This window comes from Vulpes vulpes, chromosome 11 (assembly GCF_048418805.1).
Source record: "Vulpes vulpes isolate BD-2025 chromosome 11, VulVul3, whole genome shotgun sequence".
Classification (NCBI taxonomy): Eukaryota; Metazoa; Chordata; class Mammalia; order Carnivora; family Canidae; genus Vulpes; species Vulpes vulpes.
This window is the reverse complement of record NC_132790.1, coordinates 57208954-57226449: the sequence shown is the minus strand read 5'-3', so window position 1 is coordinate 57226449 and position 17496 is coordinate 57208954. Positions and strand designations below refer to the sequence as shown.

The window sequence follows — 17496 nt, the reverse complement described above, 5'->3', positions numbered from 1 at the left end:
AAAATACCTCAGGCTAAAGAGGTCACTGTTATTCTTCTTTGAATAAGGAAATCAGAGTAATTAAATGTCTATAAATTGCTTAAGGTCACCCAACAGGTAGGATGTGAACAGAGCATGGACTCCAGCTTCACTACCCCTAAAAAAAAAGCAACCTAAACTGCCAACCAGGAGAGAGTTTCAGATTGCACGAGGGTCCCAAAGCTCACCTTATCCTCCCCTGGGTTTCAGGTACCATGAAGTGGGATGGATCCTGAAATGAAAGCACAGCTCAGGGTGTGCAGCAGGGGGAATTGCCAGCCTCTCAAAGGATAAACAAATGGTTTTAGTTTGATCCTTCAATCCACATGAATTTGGGCATTAGTGACATTTATTGATTCCCTATTAGGACTCACAGGATGCCAAGTGCATTTGATGCTCAAGCTTCATGCAAACACCCATTGGCAGTTCTGTTGATGATGCGCTAAAATTGCTCTTCTTAAAGTGTGGTACCAGATAAGCAGTATCAGAGTCACCTGCTGACCAATTAGAAATGCAAATTCTCAAGCCCCACCCCAGGCCTGCAGAATCAGAAACTGCAGAGATAGGGCCTGGTAATCTGTCTGCTAAGTAGCCTGACAGGTCACTGGATGCAAGCTCATGGGTGAGAATCACTGCTCTATAGCATTAGGATGTAGTACAAATTTAACTTTTTTTCACATGAAAAACACTGACTTTAAATTTTCTTTCCGGGCAGCCCTGGTGGTGCAGTGGTTTAGCGCCGCCTGCAGCCTAGGGTGTGGTCCTGGATACCCAGGATCGAGTCCCATGTCAGGCTCCCTGCGTGGAGCCTGCTTCTCCCTCTGCCTATGTCTCTGCCCCTCTCTCTCTGAATAAATAAGTAAATAAATCTTTAAAAAAAATAAATTTTCTTTCCTTTTTCTTAAATTTTTCTTTTTTTTTTCTTTTTACCTCATTTCCAAATCTTCATTCTCCTGTGGTACAAATTTATACAAGGCAACATAGGTGTTCATCTGTAATGGTTCTTTGGAAAGAGATCCCTGAAAGAGAAAATAAAAGAAAAATGAGAGAAGGAAGGAGGAAACAGAAGATGAATAAGCGAGCGCAATGTAATTCTAGTGTACAGATCATGAATTTTAAAATATCTATTATTTGAGGATTTGTTTCAACCATAGGTTTATTTTCTATTTTCTTAGTTAAGCTTGATTTCATTAGAAACCAAAACCAATTATGTGGAAATGTTTTTCAGAAATAACTACAAATTTCTTCATACAAATTTTTTCTTTGCTATAGTTGTTCATGAAAGGTGACAGGCTTGGCCCCAAGAATGAGAATATTCGCTCTATAGGAATATGGACATATGAATAGTAGTGAAGGACTTCCACTTCTAAAAATTGACTTTTTATCAGTTAGCCTAAAATTTTGTATCTAGCCTATCAAAGGGACTCAGGTATTTTGAGCTGGCAATTAGTTCATGTATGTTGTGAAAAAAGCATAGTTTTGGACATCAGACTGATTTCGCTTCTACCAAAGAATTGCCATCTCCTGACCATGAAACTTTGCAATAATGGTAATAAAAGCTACCATTTTTGATGGCTTACTGTGTGTGCTGGGCATTATGATACATGTATTAGCATACTTGAAACTCAAAACAGCCCTCAACTGTTGTCCCCAATGTATAGATTATACAAGAGTCTTGTAAGTATATATAAATATTACCTACTATTATTATCCAAATAAATGTCAGTGCTATATAAATAGCACATTTCACTTTATAATATATAATAAATAAAATATAATTGTATATTATTATTATACACAATATAACATGTAACATACACACATATCATTGTTTAACATGTTATATATATGTATATGAAATTACATATGTAATATATAATTGTATACTTAAATATATAATAACATGATAAACATATTGAGACATAAATAAAAGTTGTATACAACTTTGATTTATTCTATCTAAAGGTCAAGTACCTTATGCTATGTATTTCTGTCCTAGTCTATCCTATTCTAATGATACACACACACACATAGTTGTATATGTAAATGAGCATAAAATATAATACATATACACTCAATACTATAAAATATGGTCATAATAGACTAAGTAATTATATAATCTATACACTTTACAGTCTATATCAATTTGTATAGAACATATACTATGGAAACAAAAAGCCTACAACACAACACTTATCCTTTTTACCTTTGATGCACTGTGATAGTTCTGTTTGGTGACATCCATCAGTTTTATGCCAACTATGCTATGGAACATTATGCCACATTATTCTCTTCTGTTCTCTTCTACACTCTATTCTGTTCTGGGACCGACTAACTCGATTTCATAACCCACTCAGGTAGTGATCTGCAGTATGATCTAAGGACCCTGCCTGGTCTGTCTTCTGTGACATCCGTGAAAATTAATAAAGGGAAACCTCACTAAAACAGAGTCAGGACAATGGGCAGGGGAGCTCTTATGCCCTATCAATCCTGGTCAGTTTAGACCCAACAGAAAGAGAGGGACCTTGCTATGGATGCTACCTTAGCCACTACTTTTACTATCCCAGCAGGAGGAGGGAAAGCTAACAGCTCAGCCAGCAAGAGGCAGTCTCAGCTCTGTCAGTGAAAAGCCACTATACTTAGAGCTCTCAGTTTCCTCCATGGACTTTTTGTTTATAGCAGCCTCCCCAGCTTCCCCCTTCCTCTGCAAAGGAGCCTTTCCCTGCTCTGCCTGGGGAGAATTGCCTATGGTTTTGCTATTGCTTACTTGTCCTGCATTGACATTTTCTGCCATTTCTGAATAAACCCATATTTTTTCTGGTAAAATAGTTTTTTTTTTTACGGTTGACATCGTGATAAATACCTGGTGGTTTATGTTCTTTGCTTGGTGGCTGAGATCGTCAGTGCCATTTTCTGGATAAGTAAACACTGAAGGAGACAAGAAAAGGCAGGTGCTTTATGAATCCAGTCACCATGTTTGGAATCACATCAGAAGATGCGGTGTTATGAATTCCCTGTTCTACAGCTCCTACCTTCCTCCTCTCACAGCCTTTCCCTCATCCTTAGTGACACAGCTAAGGATGCTTCCCTACATGGCATCATGGACCACTTTCTCTGCATGCCCACACCCATGTCCATGTCTCCAGCAAGCATTCATCCTCCTGAATACTTGGCCATTGGGTGTTCACAACCTGGCCTTATTTGGCAGCACTCTTCTTCATCTTTGAAACAATGTCATTCATCTACTGAATGTATCAAATAATTTGTTAATGGAACAGTGGGTGTGGACTAATTGGTTTTTTTTTTTTTTACATTAACAATTCAATATTTATTTCTCAAACAGTGCAAAAGTTGGTAATACTAAATCATTATATTCTAAAAAGTATATGAATAGAAGAAGGATTTCTTTGGCAAACAGATTATGAGATGTATTCCAAAAAAGTTACTTATACCAATTCATTTCAATGTGTCTTTGGGGTCAAATGCTATCTAAAATATAAAGTCATATGTAGAATATTAACTTTTATTAATGCAGCTTTATAAATATGACACACATAATGGCTCAGAATAAGAATTTACTATGGTATGAGAGAATTCCTATATTGCTTTCCCTAAAATATTTCTTCTGAACACATAAGCTAGGTTCTATATTGTGCATATCTGATATACAATTTTAAATGGAGCTATTCTGTAAAAATTATTTATAAATTTCTGAACTGCACTATATTAGTGTTGATCGCAAATTTTATTAGGGCTTCATGAAACAAAGCCTAAAAGTAAAACGGGTGATTGGCTTGTGAATTGGCTTTCTTCTTATTAGGAACATACATGTCCCAGAATCCTGAGTTCTCTTACTATGGATGCGTTGGTCCCTAATTGGTTTTGAATTACCTTTTCTAAATACCAGATTCTTTTATTCATTTTTAATATCTTGCTTCATTTCTTGATATCCATATTCTATTTTGCACATTAAAGCTTTAGTTTTTTTTTAAGATTTATTTATTTTAGGGGGAGAGGCAGAGGAAGAGGGAAAGAGAAAATCTCAAGCAGACTCCCTCTTGAGTGCAGAGCCCCATGTCAGGCTTGATCCCACCACCTTGAGATCATGACCTGAGTCCAAATTCAATTGGACTCTCAACCAACTGAGCCACCCAGGCGCCCCTAAAACCTTAGTTTTAAACTTCAAAATATTTCCTCGATCTCTTATTGTCAATGCACTGGGCCTATTATTAAGAATAGAAAACAAATAGCGGTTTCTCATTTAGTTTGTTTTGAAATATGTAATTCTCTTCTTTTTGCATTTAAGCAGCCACTCTCTGGTCTTTAATAAAGAACAAAGCTTCCCCAAATGGGCAGGAGTTTTCACTGTCCATGTGCACAGCTGCAGAAGGTCCCTGATGGGTATTGGAGGGGCCCTGCCCTCAGCTAGTTCGGTCAGCCACATTCACCCCAGTGATCAACGTGACCGCCTTATTCTCACCACATCTATCTGCCTCAAACGAAAATGTGGCAAGTGTTTCCAAGTTTGGTGCCTAAATTAACCTACCAGTTAGATGACTTGAATTTAAAAATAACACAGTGCTATTCTTTTCTTTCTTTTGTTCTCCTTTCAGATTATTAGGAAATATCAGTAAAGGAGGAGAAACACACCACAGAAGACTATAACTTATTTCAGTTACTGCATTGACATCTCCACTGTCCTTAAAATGAACTCAAAAGCTGTGATGCAGAAAACATGCTTCAGAACAAGAGCCTCTATAAACGTACTGATACTCAGTAAACATCTATTCTCCACAGTTTATAGTTCCAGAGGCTGTGCATGAAATTCCATGATTCCTTGGAAGCCTAGGCATAAATATGTAGTCATTAGAGGAGCTCTGGTTTGTAGGTAAGTGGAAAATGATCCTATGGATCTTGTCTGCCTCAGTATCTAGCTACTCACCTTACTAATTTGAACTGAGTGGAGGCCGACAATACTCTGTGAGTCCCTAAAATCGTGGCGCAAATAAGTACAAAACTAGATACTTCTAAAAGAATATTGAATAATTGAAGGACAAATGCAGAGAATGTTCCTAGAAAATTCTTGGAGCTAAAAAGGGAGACTTCATAGGCTACATATCAGTTTGAACTGATTTTACAATTTTGTAATTTCATATTATTTTAGTTTTTTATTGAATATCCATGAGCCATATGGTTTAAAATGTATACCATTTTTTTAATAATAAATTTTTTACTAGTGTTCAATTTGCCAACATACAGAATAACACCCAGTGCTCATCCCGTCAAGTGCCCCCCTCAGTGCCCGTCACCCATTCACCCCCACCCCCCGCCCTCCTCCCCTTCCACCACCCCTAGTTCGTTTCCCAGAGTTAGGAATCTTTCTGTTCTGTCTCCCTTTCTGATATTTCCTACCCATTTCTTCTCCCTTCCCTTCTATTTCCTTTCACTATTATTTATATTCCCCAATGAATGAGACCATATAATGTTTGTCCTCCTCCGATTGACTCATTTCACTCAGCATAATCTTTTGTGAACTATGCCAAAAATTATTTGAAGTGACCCCAAATGTATTTTTAGCTAGATGAACGAAAGCAGACCACTGCAAAAAATTATTAAAAACCAATTCTTGTGGGCTATTTCTAAGACTTTGATTTGAGGGGAAAGAATAAAGAAAGGTAACTATTTTACTACAGATATGTCATATATTTTTCTGTTTGGTGCTTTAAATCTGTTTTATTAAAAATAATTTGGTTGTTGATTTCGCCCAGGACGACTCTTTAAAGAGTATGTCCATAAAGCAGATATGTTTTCCAATGTTACAGAAGGAAATAATATATATATTATTGAATGAATAAATAAATAAATCTTTAAAAAATATTTTATTTATTTGAGAGAGAGATAGAGAGGGAGAGAGGGAAAGAGAGCAAGCACAAGCAAAGTGAAGGGCAAAGGAAGAAGGAAAGACAAGGAGACTCCTTGCTGAGCAGGAAGCCAGATGTGGGGCTTGATCCCAGGACCCCAGGATTATGACTTGAACCAAAGTTAGACACTTAATCCAGTGAGCTACCCATGTGCCCCTAGAATACTTTTATTTTATTATTTTTAAAAGATTTTGTTTATTTATTCATAAGAGACACACACACACACACAGAGGCAGAGACACACGCAGAAGGAGAAGCAGGCTCCATGCAGGGAGCCTGACGTGGGACTTGATCCTGGGTCTCCAGGATCACGCCCTGGGCTGAACAGGCAGAGCTAAACTGCTGAGCCACCCGGGCTGCCCATACTTTTTTTTTTCTAGAATACTTTTTTATTTTTATTTTTATTTTTTTTATTTTATTTTATTTTTTAGAATACTTTTAAAGCAAAATATCCTAGTCGCAATTTAGCTACATCGCACAAATTTTGATATTTAGTGCTTTCATTATGACTTAGTTAAGTATATTCCAATTTTCATTATAAATTCATTTTTGACACATGAGCTTTTTTTGAATATATATTTTAATTTCCCAAATTATGGGTTCTCCTATATCTTGTGATGATTAGTTTCTATTTTATTTGCATTATAGTCAGAAAGTTGTGTTCTATATAATATTAATTTATGAAAGCTTGCTGAAAATTTATGAAGCTTGCTTTATGGTCTAGCAGGTAATCATTTTTATAATTGTTCTGTGTGTCCTTAAAAAGAATGTGAATTCTCCATTTGTTAGATGGAGAGTTTGTTGACTCCCTTTTTTTTTTTTTTAATAAATTAATTTTTTATTGGTGTTCAATTTACCAACATACAGAATAACACCCAGCTCATCCCGTCAAATGCCCCCCTCAGTGCCCATCACCCATTCACCCCCACCCCCCGCCCTCCTCCCCTTCCACCACCCCTATTTCCTTTCCCAGAGTTAGGAGTCTTTATGTTCTGTCTCCATTTCTGATAATTCCCACACATTTCTTCTCCGTTCCCTTATATTCCCTTTCACTATTATTTATATTCCCCAAATGAATAAGGATATACACTGTTTGTCCTTCTCTGATTGACTTATTTCACTCAGCATAATACGCTCCAGTTCCATCCACATTGAAGCAAATGGTGGGTATTTGTCGTTTCTAATTGCTGAGTAATATTCCATTGTATACATAAACCACATCTTCTTTATCCATTCATCTTTTGATGAACACCGAGGCTCCTTCCACAGTTTGGCTATTGTGGACATTGCTGCTAGAAACATCGGGGTGCAGGTGTCCCTGCATTTCATTGCATCTGAATCTTTGGGGTAAATCCACAACAGTGCAATAGCTGGGTCATAGGGCAGGTCTATTTTTAACTCTTTGAGGAACCTCTCTCCACACACAGAGACATGGCAGGCCAGAAAGGGCTGGCAGGATATACTCAGGGTCCTAAATGAGAAGAACATGCAACCAAGAATACTTTATCCAGCAAGGCTCTCATTCAAAATGGAAGGAGAGATAAAGAGCTTCCAAGACAGGCAGCAGCTGAAAGAATGTGTTACCTCCAAACCAGCTCTGCAAGAAGTTTTAAGGGGGACTCTTAAAATTCCCCTTTAAGAAGAAGTTCGGTGGAACAATCCACAAAAACAAAGACTGAATAGATATCATGATGACACTAAACTCATACCTGTCAATAGTAACTCTGAACGTGAATGGGCTTAATGTTGACTCCCTTTTTAAGTCAATTAGATTAGAATTGTCAAATGTGTCCTCAGATCCTTTAAATCTTGAATCTTTTTATGTATCTACTTTGCCAATGACTTGAGAGGCATGTTAAAACCTCTCACTATGAAGGGAAATGTCAATTTTCCTAATACTTCTGTCAATTGCTCCTTGAGTTCCTGTCATTTTGAGGTTATATAATAAGTAGACACAGGTCTAGAATTTATATCTTCTGGTGAAGTGGACATGATCATGAAATGCCTTTGTCTAGTAATGCTTTTTTGATCTTAATGTCCATTTTTTCATACATTATACAGCTATACAATCCTTCTTTTGCCTTTTAAAATATATGTATTTATTTTAAACTTTCTATATCCTGATGTTTTAGATTGTTAAAAGTAGTCATTTAAACAATCCAGTTTGTGGGGCACCTGGATGGCTCAGTGGTTGGGCATCTGCCTTCGGCTCAAGATATGATCTCCTAGGCCTGGGATCGAATCCCACATTGGGCTCCCCACAGGGAGCCTGCTTCTCCCTCTGCCTATGTCTCTGCCTCTTTCTGTGTTTCTCATGAATAAATAAATAAAATCTTAAACAATCCAGTGTGTAAAGCTCTCTTATCTAGTTGATTTTGATTACTGATAATTTAGGATGCTTCTCTAGCATTTTATTTTATATTTTATATTTGTCTCAAATTTTCTGTGTTGTTTCTTCTACCTCTGTGCCCCCTCCCCCTTCCACCTTTTAGGTTATAAGGTTAAATCTATTTTTAATCTTCTGGTGGCTATTCTAAAAATGTTATGAGGTATATTTAACTTAACAAAATCTAAAGTTAAATAATATCTTTAATTTCCTTCCAATTAATATGAGCATCTTTGATGCATGTTTCTTACTTAAACATCCAGTATTTCAGTTAAAATAACAGAAAAATAGCTGTTTCATTAACAGCTTTTTGCTAACTTCATTATCTTTTCATGTAGCCAACATGCACTTGGTTCTTTCTTTGTGCTTTATTCCTTGCTTCTCAGTCCTTCCCTTGAGGTCACATTTCCCTCTCTGAACTCATTTCGAAATTTCTTAAGTGGGTCTTTCTTCACTGCCCTGTAGACACAGTGTTTGTGTCAATATATATTCTTGAAAGACAAGTTTTGCTTTTGTTCCATTTACATCTGTAAATGGATGTATGGATGTCCAAATCCATACATGTCAGATGTTACTTTTCTTTCAGATTACTGAAGGTATTGTTTTACTGTTACTTGGTACTATTGTCAGTTACAGGAAAGAGTAGTTTGCCTAATTTTCATTCCTCTGCAGGTAATCTGTCTTTCAATCTGCGTTTAATATTATCTTTTGTCTTTGAAATTCTGCAGTTTCACTAAGATGGGTCTAGGTATAAATTTCTGAACTTGAGGAATGGTGTCTTTAATCAATTTTGAAAAATATTAGCCACTATCTTCTTGAATATCATCTCTCTCCCATTCTTTCTTTGTGTCTATTAGATACATGCTGGACTTCCCTGCTTACCTTCTGTGTCTCTTTTATTGTCATGGACTCTATTGCTTTGTCTTTCTGGCTATACTGTAAGCCATTTCTTTGTCTGTATATTCCATGCCACTAATTCTTTCTTCTGCTATATCCAATATGCTATTAAAGCCAACAATCAAATTTCTTCTTTTTTAAAATTTCTAAAAGTTCCATTTTGTTTTCTTAAAATTTTCCTGTTCAACTTTGATAGTGTCTTATTCTTTTGTTATATGTTCTAATCCATTTTTAATATCTTAAGTATATTTACCTATATAGTTATATATATCTTTATTTGATGATTCCAACATATACAATCTCTAAAGTCTGATCATAAAAAAGGTGGCTTTGGCTAACTCTTACGCATGGTGGCTCATTTTCTCATGTAGTTGATATATTTCAATTTTTAGCTCATGTCCTTTGAGAGTTCATTTATGGAGATTTCTCAGGTCTGGGTTTCAAGTCCCTTCTTCCAGAGGCCATTTTTATTACTTCTGCCAAATGTCTGGTGCATTTATCCAACTAGGCCATTTTAAGTAAATTAAACTAAAATTTTATATTGTTTTGCTTTGTCCACAGAGGTAATATAAATTCAGGCCCTAACCCCAAGTAAGCAGAGTTTCTTCCCTCCTTTGCTTCCTTTTTTCCTTCTTTCTTGCTCCTACTCCACTTCTTTCTTTTCTTCCCCACCTAAGGCCAATATACCATTTCTCTTTACTAAGTTCCTCTGCAGGGCATTCTTTTTCCCTAGTGCCACTAAGGGTGGTTTTTGAGGTATCAGCATTTTTCCAAAGGGCCTCTTATTGAACCTATGACTCTGCCAGCTTGCCAGGTCTTGTTCCCTATTGACCATACATGGGACTGATTATTCCTCAACCCGAGGCCGCTGGGATGTTTAGAGTAAACAATGGCCTTTACCTGCTTATGTCTCTGCAGTCACGCTTTATTGTCATTTCTAGACTATAAGAAATTGCCTTATTTTGCTGCCAGCTCAGCCATGCATTAAGTGGAACTTTCTTTTTAATTCTTTTTCCCAGGAATTTTAGGCGTGTTAAGTGGAAAAAAATTTCTCTAAATATCAGCCCTCGACATAGCTGGAAAGAGAGTCCTTTATGCTTTTCAACAAACTTTTACCTGCTCCAGATATAGACATGCAGATTTCTGGGTATCTGCCAAAGAAGCCACTAAAATATTTGCTTCATTTTCTGAGTGACAAGTCAAAATTTGATATATAAAACTAGTGTGTGTTAAAGGCAAGGATAAATTTTCCATATCTGAGCTTGCTTTTTTCCTTTCTGGGCAAAATTTCTTTGCTTCAGTGAAAAGTAACGTATCATTGGGCTTTGTAATATCCTCCAGTGGATTGATTAACCCAGTTCTTTTTGAAGAATATTTCTAAGGATTTGTCTGACTTATGTTCTCTTCTCTCTGCTTCTCTTCCAGGAAAGTTATAGTCACATAGTCTCATACTGAAATGCAATTATTGAAGGCAGCCAATAATGTCCATTATTTGGCATTTTGAGCTGAAATAGGCAGAACAGATTTTACTTTTCCCTCTCCTCATCACATCAACTGGAGTTTCTGGTGAAAGGTGAAGACCAACAACTCTCCCCTCTGTATTTCTGATGCATCCACAAATAGTGTTGAAAACAACAACCAGAAACAGTCAGACCTGGTCAACATCTTTCATGAGAGAGAAAGCAGACTGCATGCAGCTTATTAAGAAAGAGGTATGAACTGCATCCTCTTGCAAGGTGCCTTTGGAAATCTTCCTCAAGGATTTTGACATGACACTTGTCTGGCAAAAATAACACCTGTATGCACTGTGTAGTTTTTAGAACATAAATGAAACATGTCATGCAGAACAGCTTGTGACCGGAAGCCAAACACTGCTTCTGAAAAGCCAGCACCCTCCTTGCCATGACTGTGGGGAGACCAGTGGGAGTCCAGATACACAAGCGGGTGTTCTCTCTCTGTTGTTTCCCAAATTGCATGGACAGGGGATTAAATCCAATCATGGGAACATGTTTTGAAGCAAACTCCTGCATAATTAATCCCTCTAGCTTCCAAGGGTGCATTGTAAAGAAAGCTATTGCTGATCAAAGGAATAGTTAATAGATCCCCAAAGCCTTCTAGAGGTTTACTGCTTGCTAAGTTCTTTCAACAGATTTCTTTGAATTAGTCTCTAAAAATGCTTCTCAACATAGAAGAAATGGCAAATATTCAACTTGTGTCTTTGAGAGTATTACTCCATGCCTCAGTTTCCTTATCCATACAGTATGTGTTTGTGTGTGTGCGTGCGTGTATGTGTATGTGTTGTGTGTACTGGAGGGGAGGGGAGGGGGTTGAACTAAATGACCTCTTATCCGCTTCTTGAACTTTAATAAGATTCATATGCAAATTCTGATTCTGCAGTTCTGGAAAGGCTTGAAGTTCTGAATTTCTAACAGCCTCTGAAGTGATGCCCTGGCTGCTGGTCCATGAGCCACACTTGAGAGTGGTGAGGCTCTAGGCTATGCCCCTGACACCTGATGACCTTATGATGAGTTTGTTACAAACAAACATGCTTCACTTTGATGATTGTTAAATAAAGTTCCTCACGTTATAAAAACTTATTGAAGACCACTTTTTATTTTTTTAAGGTTTTTAAAATTTATTTGAGAGAAAGAGTGCAGGCACTGAAGAGGGGCAGAGGGAGAGGGAGAAACAGACTCCCCACTGAGCAGGGGAGCGTCATGTGGAACTTGATCCCAGGACCCCGGGATCATGACCTGAGCCAAAGGCAGATGCTTAACTGACTGAGCCACCCATGTGCTCCAAATATCACTTTTGGAGTAAAGAAATCTTAAGGGCAGGACTCTTGGGTGGCTCAGGAGTTGGGTGTCTGCCTTTGGCTTGGGACTTGATCCCAGGTCTGGGGATTGAGTCCTGTGTCAGGCTCCCCACGAAGAGCCTGCTCCTCCCTCTGCCTGTGTCTCTGTTTCTCTCTGTGTGTCTGTCATGAATAAATAAATAAAATCTTAAAAAAATGAAATCTCCAAGGCAAACGGAGACCTTAAGTACTGAGGAACAGGTGAGCAAAAGCACCAATAACACTGAGATGCCTGAGGCAGGGAGGTAAGTGGTGGGCACATGCTAGGAATGATTTTGAAGAGCAGAAGTAAGATTTACTGACAGATGGGCTATGACATATGAGAAAAAGGGGAGGCACAAGTCTGATGCCAAAAGTTTTGACCTGAAGTAAGATCAACCAGCAAAATCGAACTCCTCTTTACTGAGCAGAGACAACTGGAAAGAGCCAGTTGGGGTGGGTGAGTGAACCAAGAGTCCAGTTTGGGTGTGTTAACTTTATGATGTCTATTCCACATTCAGATGGCCATGTCCAGCGGGCAACAGGCATCTGGAGGCAAAGGAGCTGGAGGTTTTGGAGTCATCGATGGATGGGTGGTGTTTACATTCGTTATTTCATTTAATGATCACAACACTTTACGGATTTGGTATTAGTTCTGTCTTTATTTCAGAGGTGAGGGGATTGAAGCAGAGAAGCTAGGTCACTGCTTGGAGCCATGTGACCACTGAGTGAAATCCAGCAGTCAACCTCCAGAGCAAGGAAGGGTTGAGGACCAAATATGTCTGGTGAAGTTAGTGATGAGCAATCAGCAATTTGGTGATACGTGTCAGGGAAGGCTGCAGGCAGAAGTCAGACTCAGGGGACAGAACAGATGACCAGACTTGAACTGTTAAAATGGAGGTCTGGTTTAATGCCAGTGTCTGGTGAGTTTGTGCTCAGATGCTGAAGAATTCTGGCCGAAGTCAGATGCCATTTGTGTGACACTAGACAGACTCGGGCTGGGTGGTCCTGTGGCATTACTGCCCTACTGTGAGGTTCCCCTGGCAGCTGGCACTCTAAATCGTCTCTCTAATGGCACTGCCAAGTGCTCAATGAATGTTTGTATTGATCTGAAAGTGCAGCTTTCCCCATATGATGTCAAAGAATCCTTACCCTAGCAGATGTGAGTGGGCTTGGCAAGGGGGGCCCTGGTGAACATTGATGCTTATTTAGGAAGGAGAATCACCGAGGATTCTCATGAGGGAATCACTGTCCTAACTAGAGAAGAGACATAAATGAACTCCTAGAGCTAAGGAAATGGAAGAGATACCCGTAAGATAGTTGCTGATAAAGTAGCTCAGCTGCTGCTTGCAGTCTGGAAAGGGCAGAGGCGACTAGTCAGGTGGAACATCTACTCAAGGTGGCACATGCTTCCCATGCAGGGATTAGAGCTGGCAGGGGTAACTTCCACCAGAAGAAGGCATTCGGCCCAGCTTAACGACAGGAATCAGAACCTGCAACTTTGCTACGTTATGAGCGACCCTGAGGACAGCTTGTGACTCATGTACTTTTGTTGGTCATAGTAAATACTTCATAAATACCTTTTGCATAAATGAATGAAGATTAAGTAGTTCCTGACATCAGAGAGGCTCGGCAAGATTCATCCTTAAGGGGCTGATTGTTTCTTTAAACTGTGGTTTAAGAGGTTGTTTAAGAGGTTGTTCTTTTTTAATGTTAGCAAGCAATAGTATGTAGTTAGCATTCAACAAAAATCTTAGAAATTATTGTTAACAAAGGCCTAAGCTATGAGAAAATTAAATAGTATTAATAGAGAATGTTTGGTTAGGTCATACAGATCACTTTTTGTGTATTAGTTATTTCTGTTGGGGAGGAGACAAGTGTGAGGACCATACTTACCTAGAGCCACCACCCAAGTGGTTTGGGGGTACTTCAGCTATAGCAGGGAGTAGCTTCTTTCCAGAATGGTTTGCTAATCTAATGTAGGTCAGTGAGGGAAATGATGTATTAACAAAATGTTCCAGAAGTGACTCCCAGGCCTCAATGTATCTAAGTCTATAAGGGATGAGAACTCAGGATCCAGAAGTCAGGAAATGTAGTCAAATCATGGAGATCCACCAGTAATTATGCCCAGTTTCCCTCCAGAATATTGAACACTTGCTCAGACTGAATTCCAGAGCTAGCAGAGAAATAAGGGAACTGGAAATCAGCTTTCCCTGGCTGTACACCTGGATAAGCAGTGCCATTCACATCTGTGCTGAGGTGATGCCTGCCTTCCTGCTCGCATACTCACCACTGTTGCTGCGTTTCCGTGGATCACACCCGCCTCCTGGCCCATCAGCTTCTTCAGGAACCTCCACGAGATCTGAAGTCTTAGAGAAAAGAGGGAGTAGCATGTAATGAACAAAATTACTTCAGTGGACCAACTGAGCAGAGAAATTTGATGTCAGCAGAGGAATTAAGGTGTCAGGAATTAATTCAGGAATTAAGGCCTGACACTGTCTGATGAATCCAATCATTGCTCTCTGGTCTGTTTGGCTAGCTTTAGAGAGTCTGTGTGGGCACTGCAGCTCCCTTCAGGTGTGTCTGCAGGCTCAGGGAATAGGCATTCAGTGAGTGCTGAATGAACACCTAGATGCATAGGTCATAGTTCGGGCTTCTTCCCAGGAAGAGACAAAAGAGAGAAATCAGAATTCCTGTCCATATCCTGTCAGGTCAAATTCTCACTAAAACTAAAGCTCTTTTATAGGTGATTTTTAAATATACATAGCCCCCACGATGATTTGACTTGTGATTTTTTGTCTTTACAATGCTCATTCAGTGGAAACTGTACATTGAGTTTTGAATTTGTATCTTTTCCTGGGCTGAAATTATGTGGGACAATTGTCTCTGGTGATGCTGAACAGCGTCCACAGGCCAGGGTCAGCCATGTGATCGTAAGGGTGAACAACCGGCACACTGACAATGCTTCTGTGTCCACACTGCCATTCTGTTTGTCACTTCAGTACAGTTTCAATCTATTGAGATAGTCAACACTTTATTATTAAATAGGCTTTTTGCTAGATGATTGTGCCCAACTGTAGGTGAATGTAAGTGTTCTGAGCCCATTTAAGTCAGGCCAGGCTAAGTTATGATGTTCGGGAGGTTAGTTGTAGTGAATGCATTTTTGACTTAGGGTATTTTTAACTTATGATGACTTTATCAGTATGAAACCCCATCATGAGTTGAGGAAGGTTTGTATTAATTATAGAGAACATGATGTAGCATTGAGGGATGCATCACCTAGGTACGAGGTCAATGCTATTTCCCTCGCTGCAAAATTATTTATGTAACATTTACTCTGCCTTTTCTTTTTCTTTAATATGAGAGGCCATAGTCATCCTTCTACCTCGGTTATAGAAATAACAACAACATCACTCTAAATGGCTAATGGTTACTGCTCATTTATCACATGCTGTTTTGTGTAATATATATTACACAAACGGATATAAATATCCGTTTATTCTATATTACACAAACAGATATAAATATCCGTTTATTCTTCATGGTAATCCTACAATAGACTTATTTTTCAGATAGGAATGTGGGGCCCAGGGAGAAAACAGTAACCCTTCTTAAGGTCCCACAGCTACTAAGTGCTGGACCTAGGGTACGAACCCCCAGGGTCATTTCCAGAGCTCATGCAACTGAGCTTTATCTGGTGGCGTGCTGAAGTGACTCACATGGGCTGGTGAGAACCGTCAGGGCCATCAAATCGGGAGTGTGAAATAGGCCTGGGTGAGAGTATTTACTCCAGGGAATTGGCAAATGCCACAGATAAGGGTCTGGCCCCCAGGTGGTGGTTAAACACTTATTGGCACACCACTGATTGCCTCTTTCTAAGGGTCATAGACCTGGCTTTCATTTGCCTGGCTCCCGCCTCTTTGGAAGAGGAATTTGGGGGGCCTTAGAGGAGAGTCCTACTTTGAAAACAGTTTGTTTATATCTTATTTGAAAGAAACAAGTTTGCCTTCCCAGTCAGCTCTCCAGCACTTTAGCACCACCCTCTAGAGACTTATTGCTACAATTTAGGTTTAAGATTTTTCCCAGCCATTCTTACTTTCATGACACATCAGAAAGAAAGGAAAAAAAATAAATGTCACAGGGTCTCTAAGTCACTTATACCCTGCTCCTTTGAAGCTCACTATTTCTGAACAAAAGTTGCTATTATTATGTTAATTTAATCTTATGAAACTGAAGATTTTTCACAAACTAGCCAACCAACTCCCAGAAAGTTTTTGAAATTGGTTTTTGCTGGCCTTCCCAAAGCCATCAAGCCTTTTATATTCTAGAACATTTGAAAACACATTAAAAGAAACCTAACGATTTAGAAACAGCCAGGCAGTGACTTTCAGACAATGTAAAGTCAATGGAAGAAAATAAACATGTGGGACAGAGTTTGCTATGGGAATATGTTAGCTTTAGGACATAACAAAACTGCAAAGATGGCAAGCGGCTGAAGTTCATTATCATTTGACCCTGCAGGAAGGAAGCAAAATCATTTTAAAGTACCAATCGTTTCTGTTTTCTTCATTGAAGCAAGTTGGACTCTGGGGAAAGAGTGAAGTGACAGGTATTTAAGTACAATTTGATTTGTCTTTGTCTTCCTGCAGCTCTGAGAACAATGCCTTCACTGAGCACAATTCCGAGAATATTTACTGATAGAACCAGTGTCAGGAAGTTTAAATGGACTGTGATGAATGGATACCTTATTGACATTCGGAAAACTGTGTCTTTTGCCTTGAGAACCAGTCTGTAGGGTACAGACATTGCTAGAAACTAAACCACTTCAGACGGAAAAGCAAACTGGACATTCTTAAATCATCTCCCTGACATTCTTGCTACTTCTGCCCTGGGAACAGACTGTGGAGGCTAACATGTTCATTGCTGCGGAGTGTTTCTGAGGATGTCTCCTCATCTGAGTTTGGCACAGCTCAGGACCGCAGGGGCAGCCATCCACTGCCAGTGTGGATACCTCGGGGTCATCTCTGTGGAGCCCACTCTCTGTTCTTGCCTCTCTAGGTTGGCTTTCCATTTATCTTTCCACTAATGCCAGCCCCCGTTGAGCATGGGAGATGCAGGCACTAGAAGTGGATTGAGGATATACTGGGCTCTCACCAGAGACCTGAGAAAGGACTACTTGGATGCAAGTCAGTGGACAGGAGTCTCTCTGCTCTGTGTTTTTCTTTTGGGCAAAAAGTCTTGATTTGTAAGGGGTGATGGCTATAGGCTGACAGCCAGCTCTACATGGCTTTTGGGGAAGCAACTTATTGGGAAAAATGACTCTCTTCACTCTCCTAAGAAAAATGTGATGTGGTATGTGTGATTAAGGACATGATATACACATCAGCAGTTCTCCATCTTTGGTGGGAATCAGAACCACCTGGAAGGCTAATGAAGCACAC

The 17496-nt window shown here is 39.1% G+C and overlaps 1 protein-coding gene across 5 annotated transcripts in view; it reads right to left on the bottom strand.

Annotated features, from left to right (window-relative positions):
- Positions 1-17496, bottom strand: part of STAC (SH3 and cysteine rich domain) — a 152336-nt gene that overhangs the window by 32306 nt on the left and 102534 nt on the right. For 4 of the 5 annotated variants that reach the window (XM_072726401.1, XM_072726402.1, XM_026016392.2 and 1 more), the window contains 3 exons: positions 14346-14424; positions 2882-2946; positions 949-1037 (listed from right to left, as the gene is read on the bottom strand). In XM_072726401.1, the coding sequence (XP_072582502.1) occupies positions 949-1037; positions 2882-2946; positions 14346-14424 (233 nt within the window). Of the gene's footprint in view, positions 1-206; positions 251-948; positions 1038-2881; positions 2947-14345; positions 14425-17496 lie in introns of all 5 variants that reach the window. The other variant, XR_011995217.1, reaches the window with a different exon arrangement.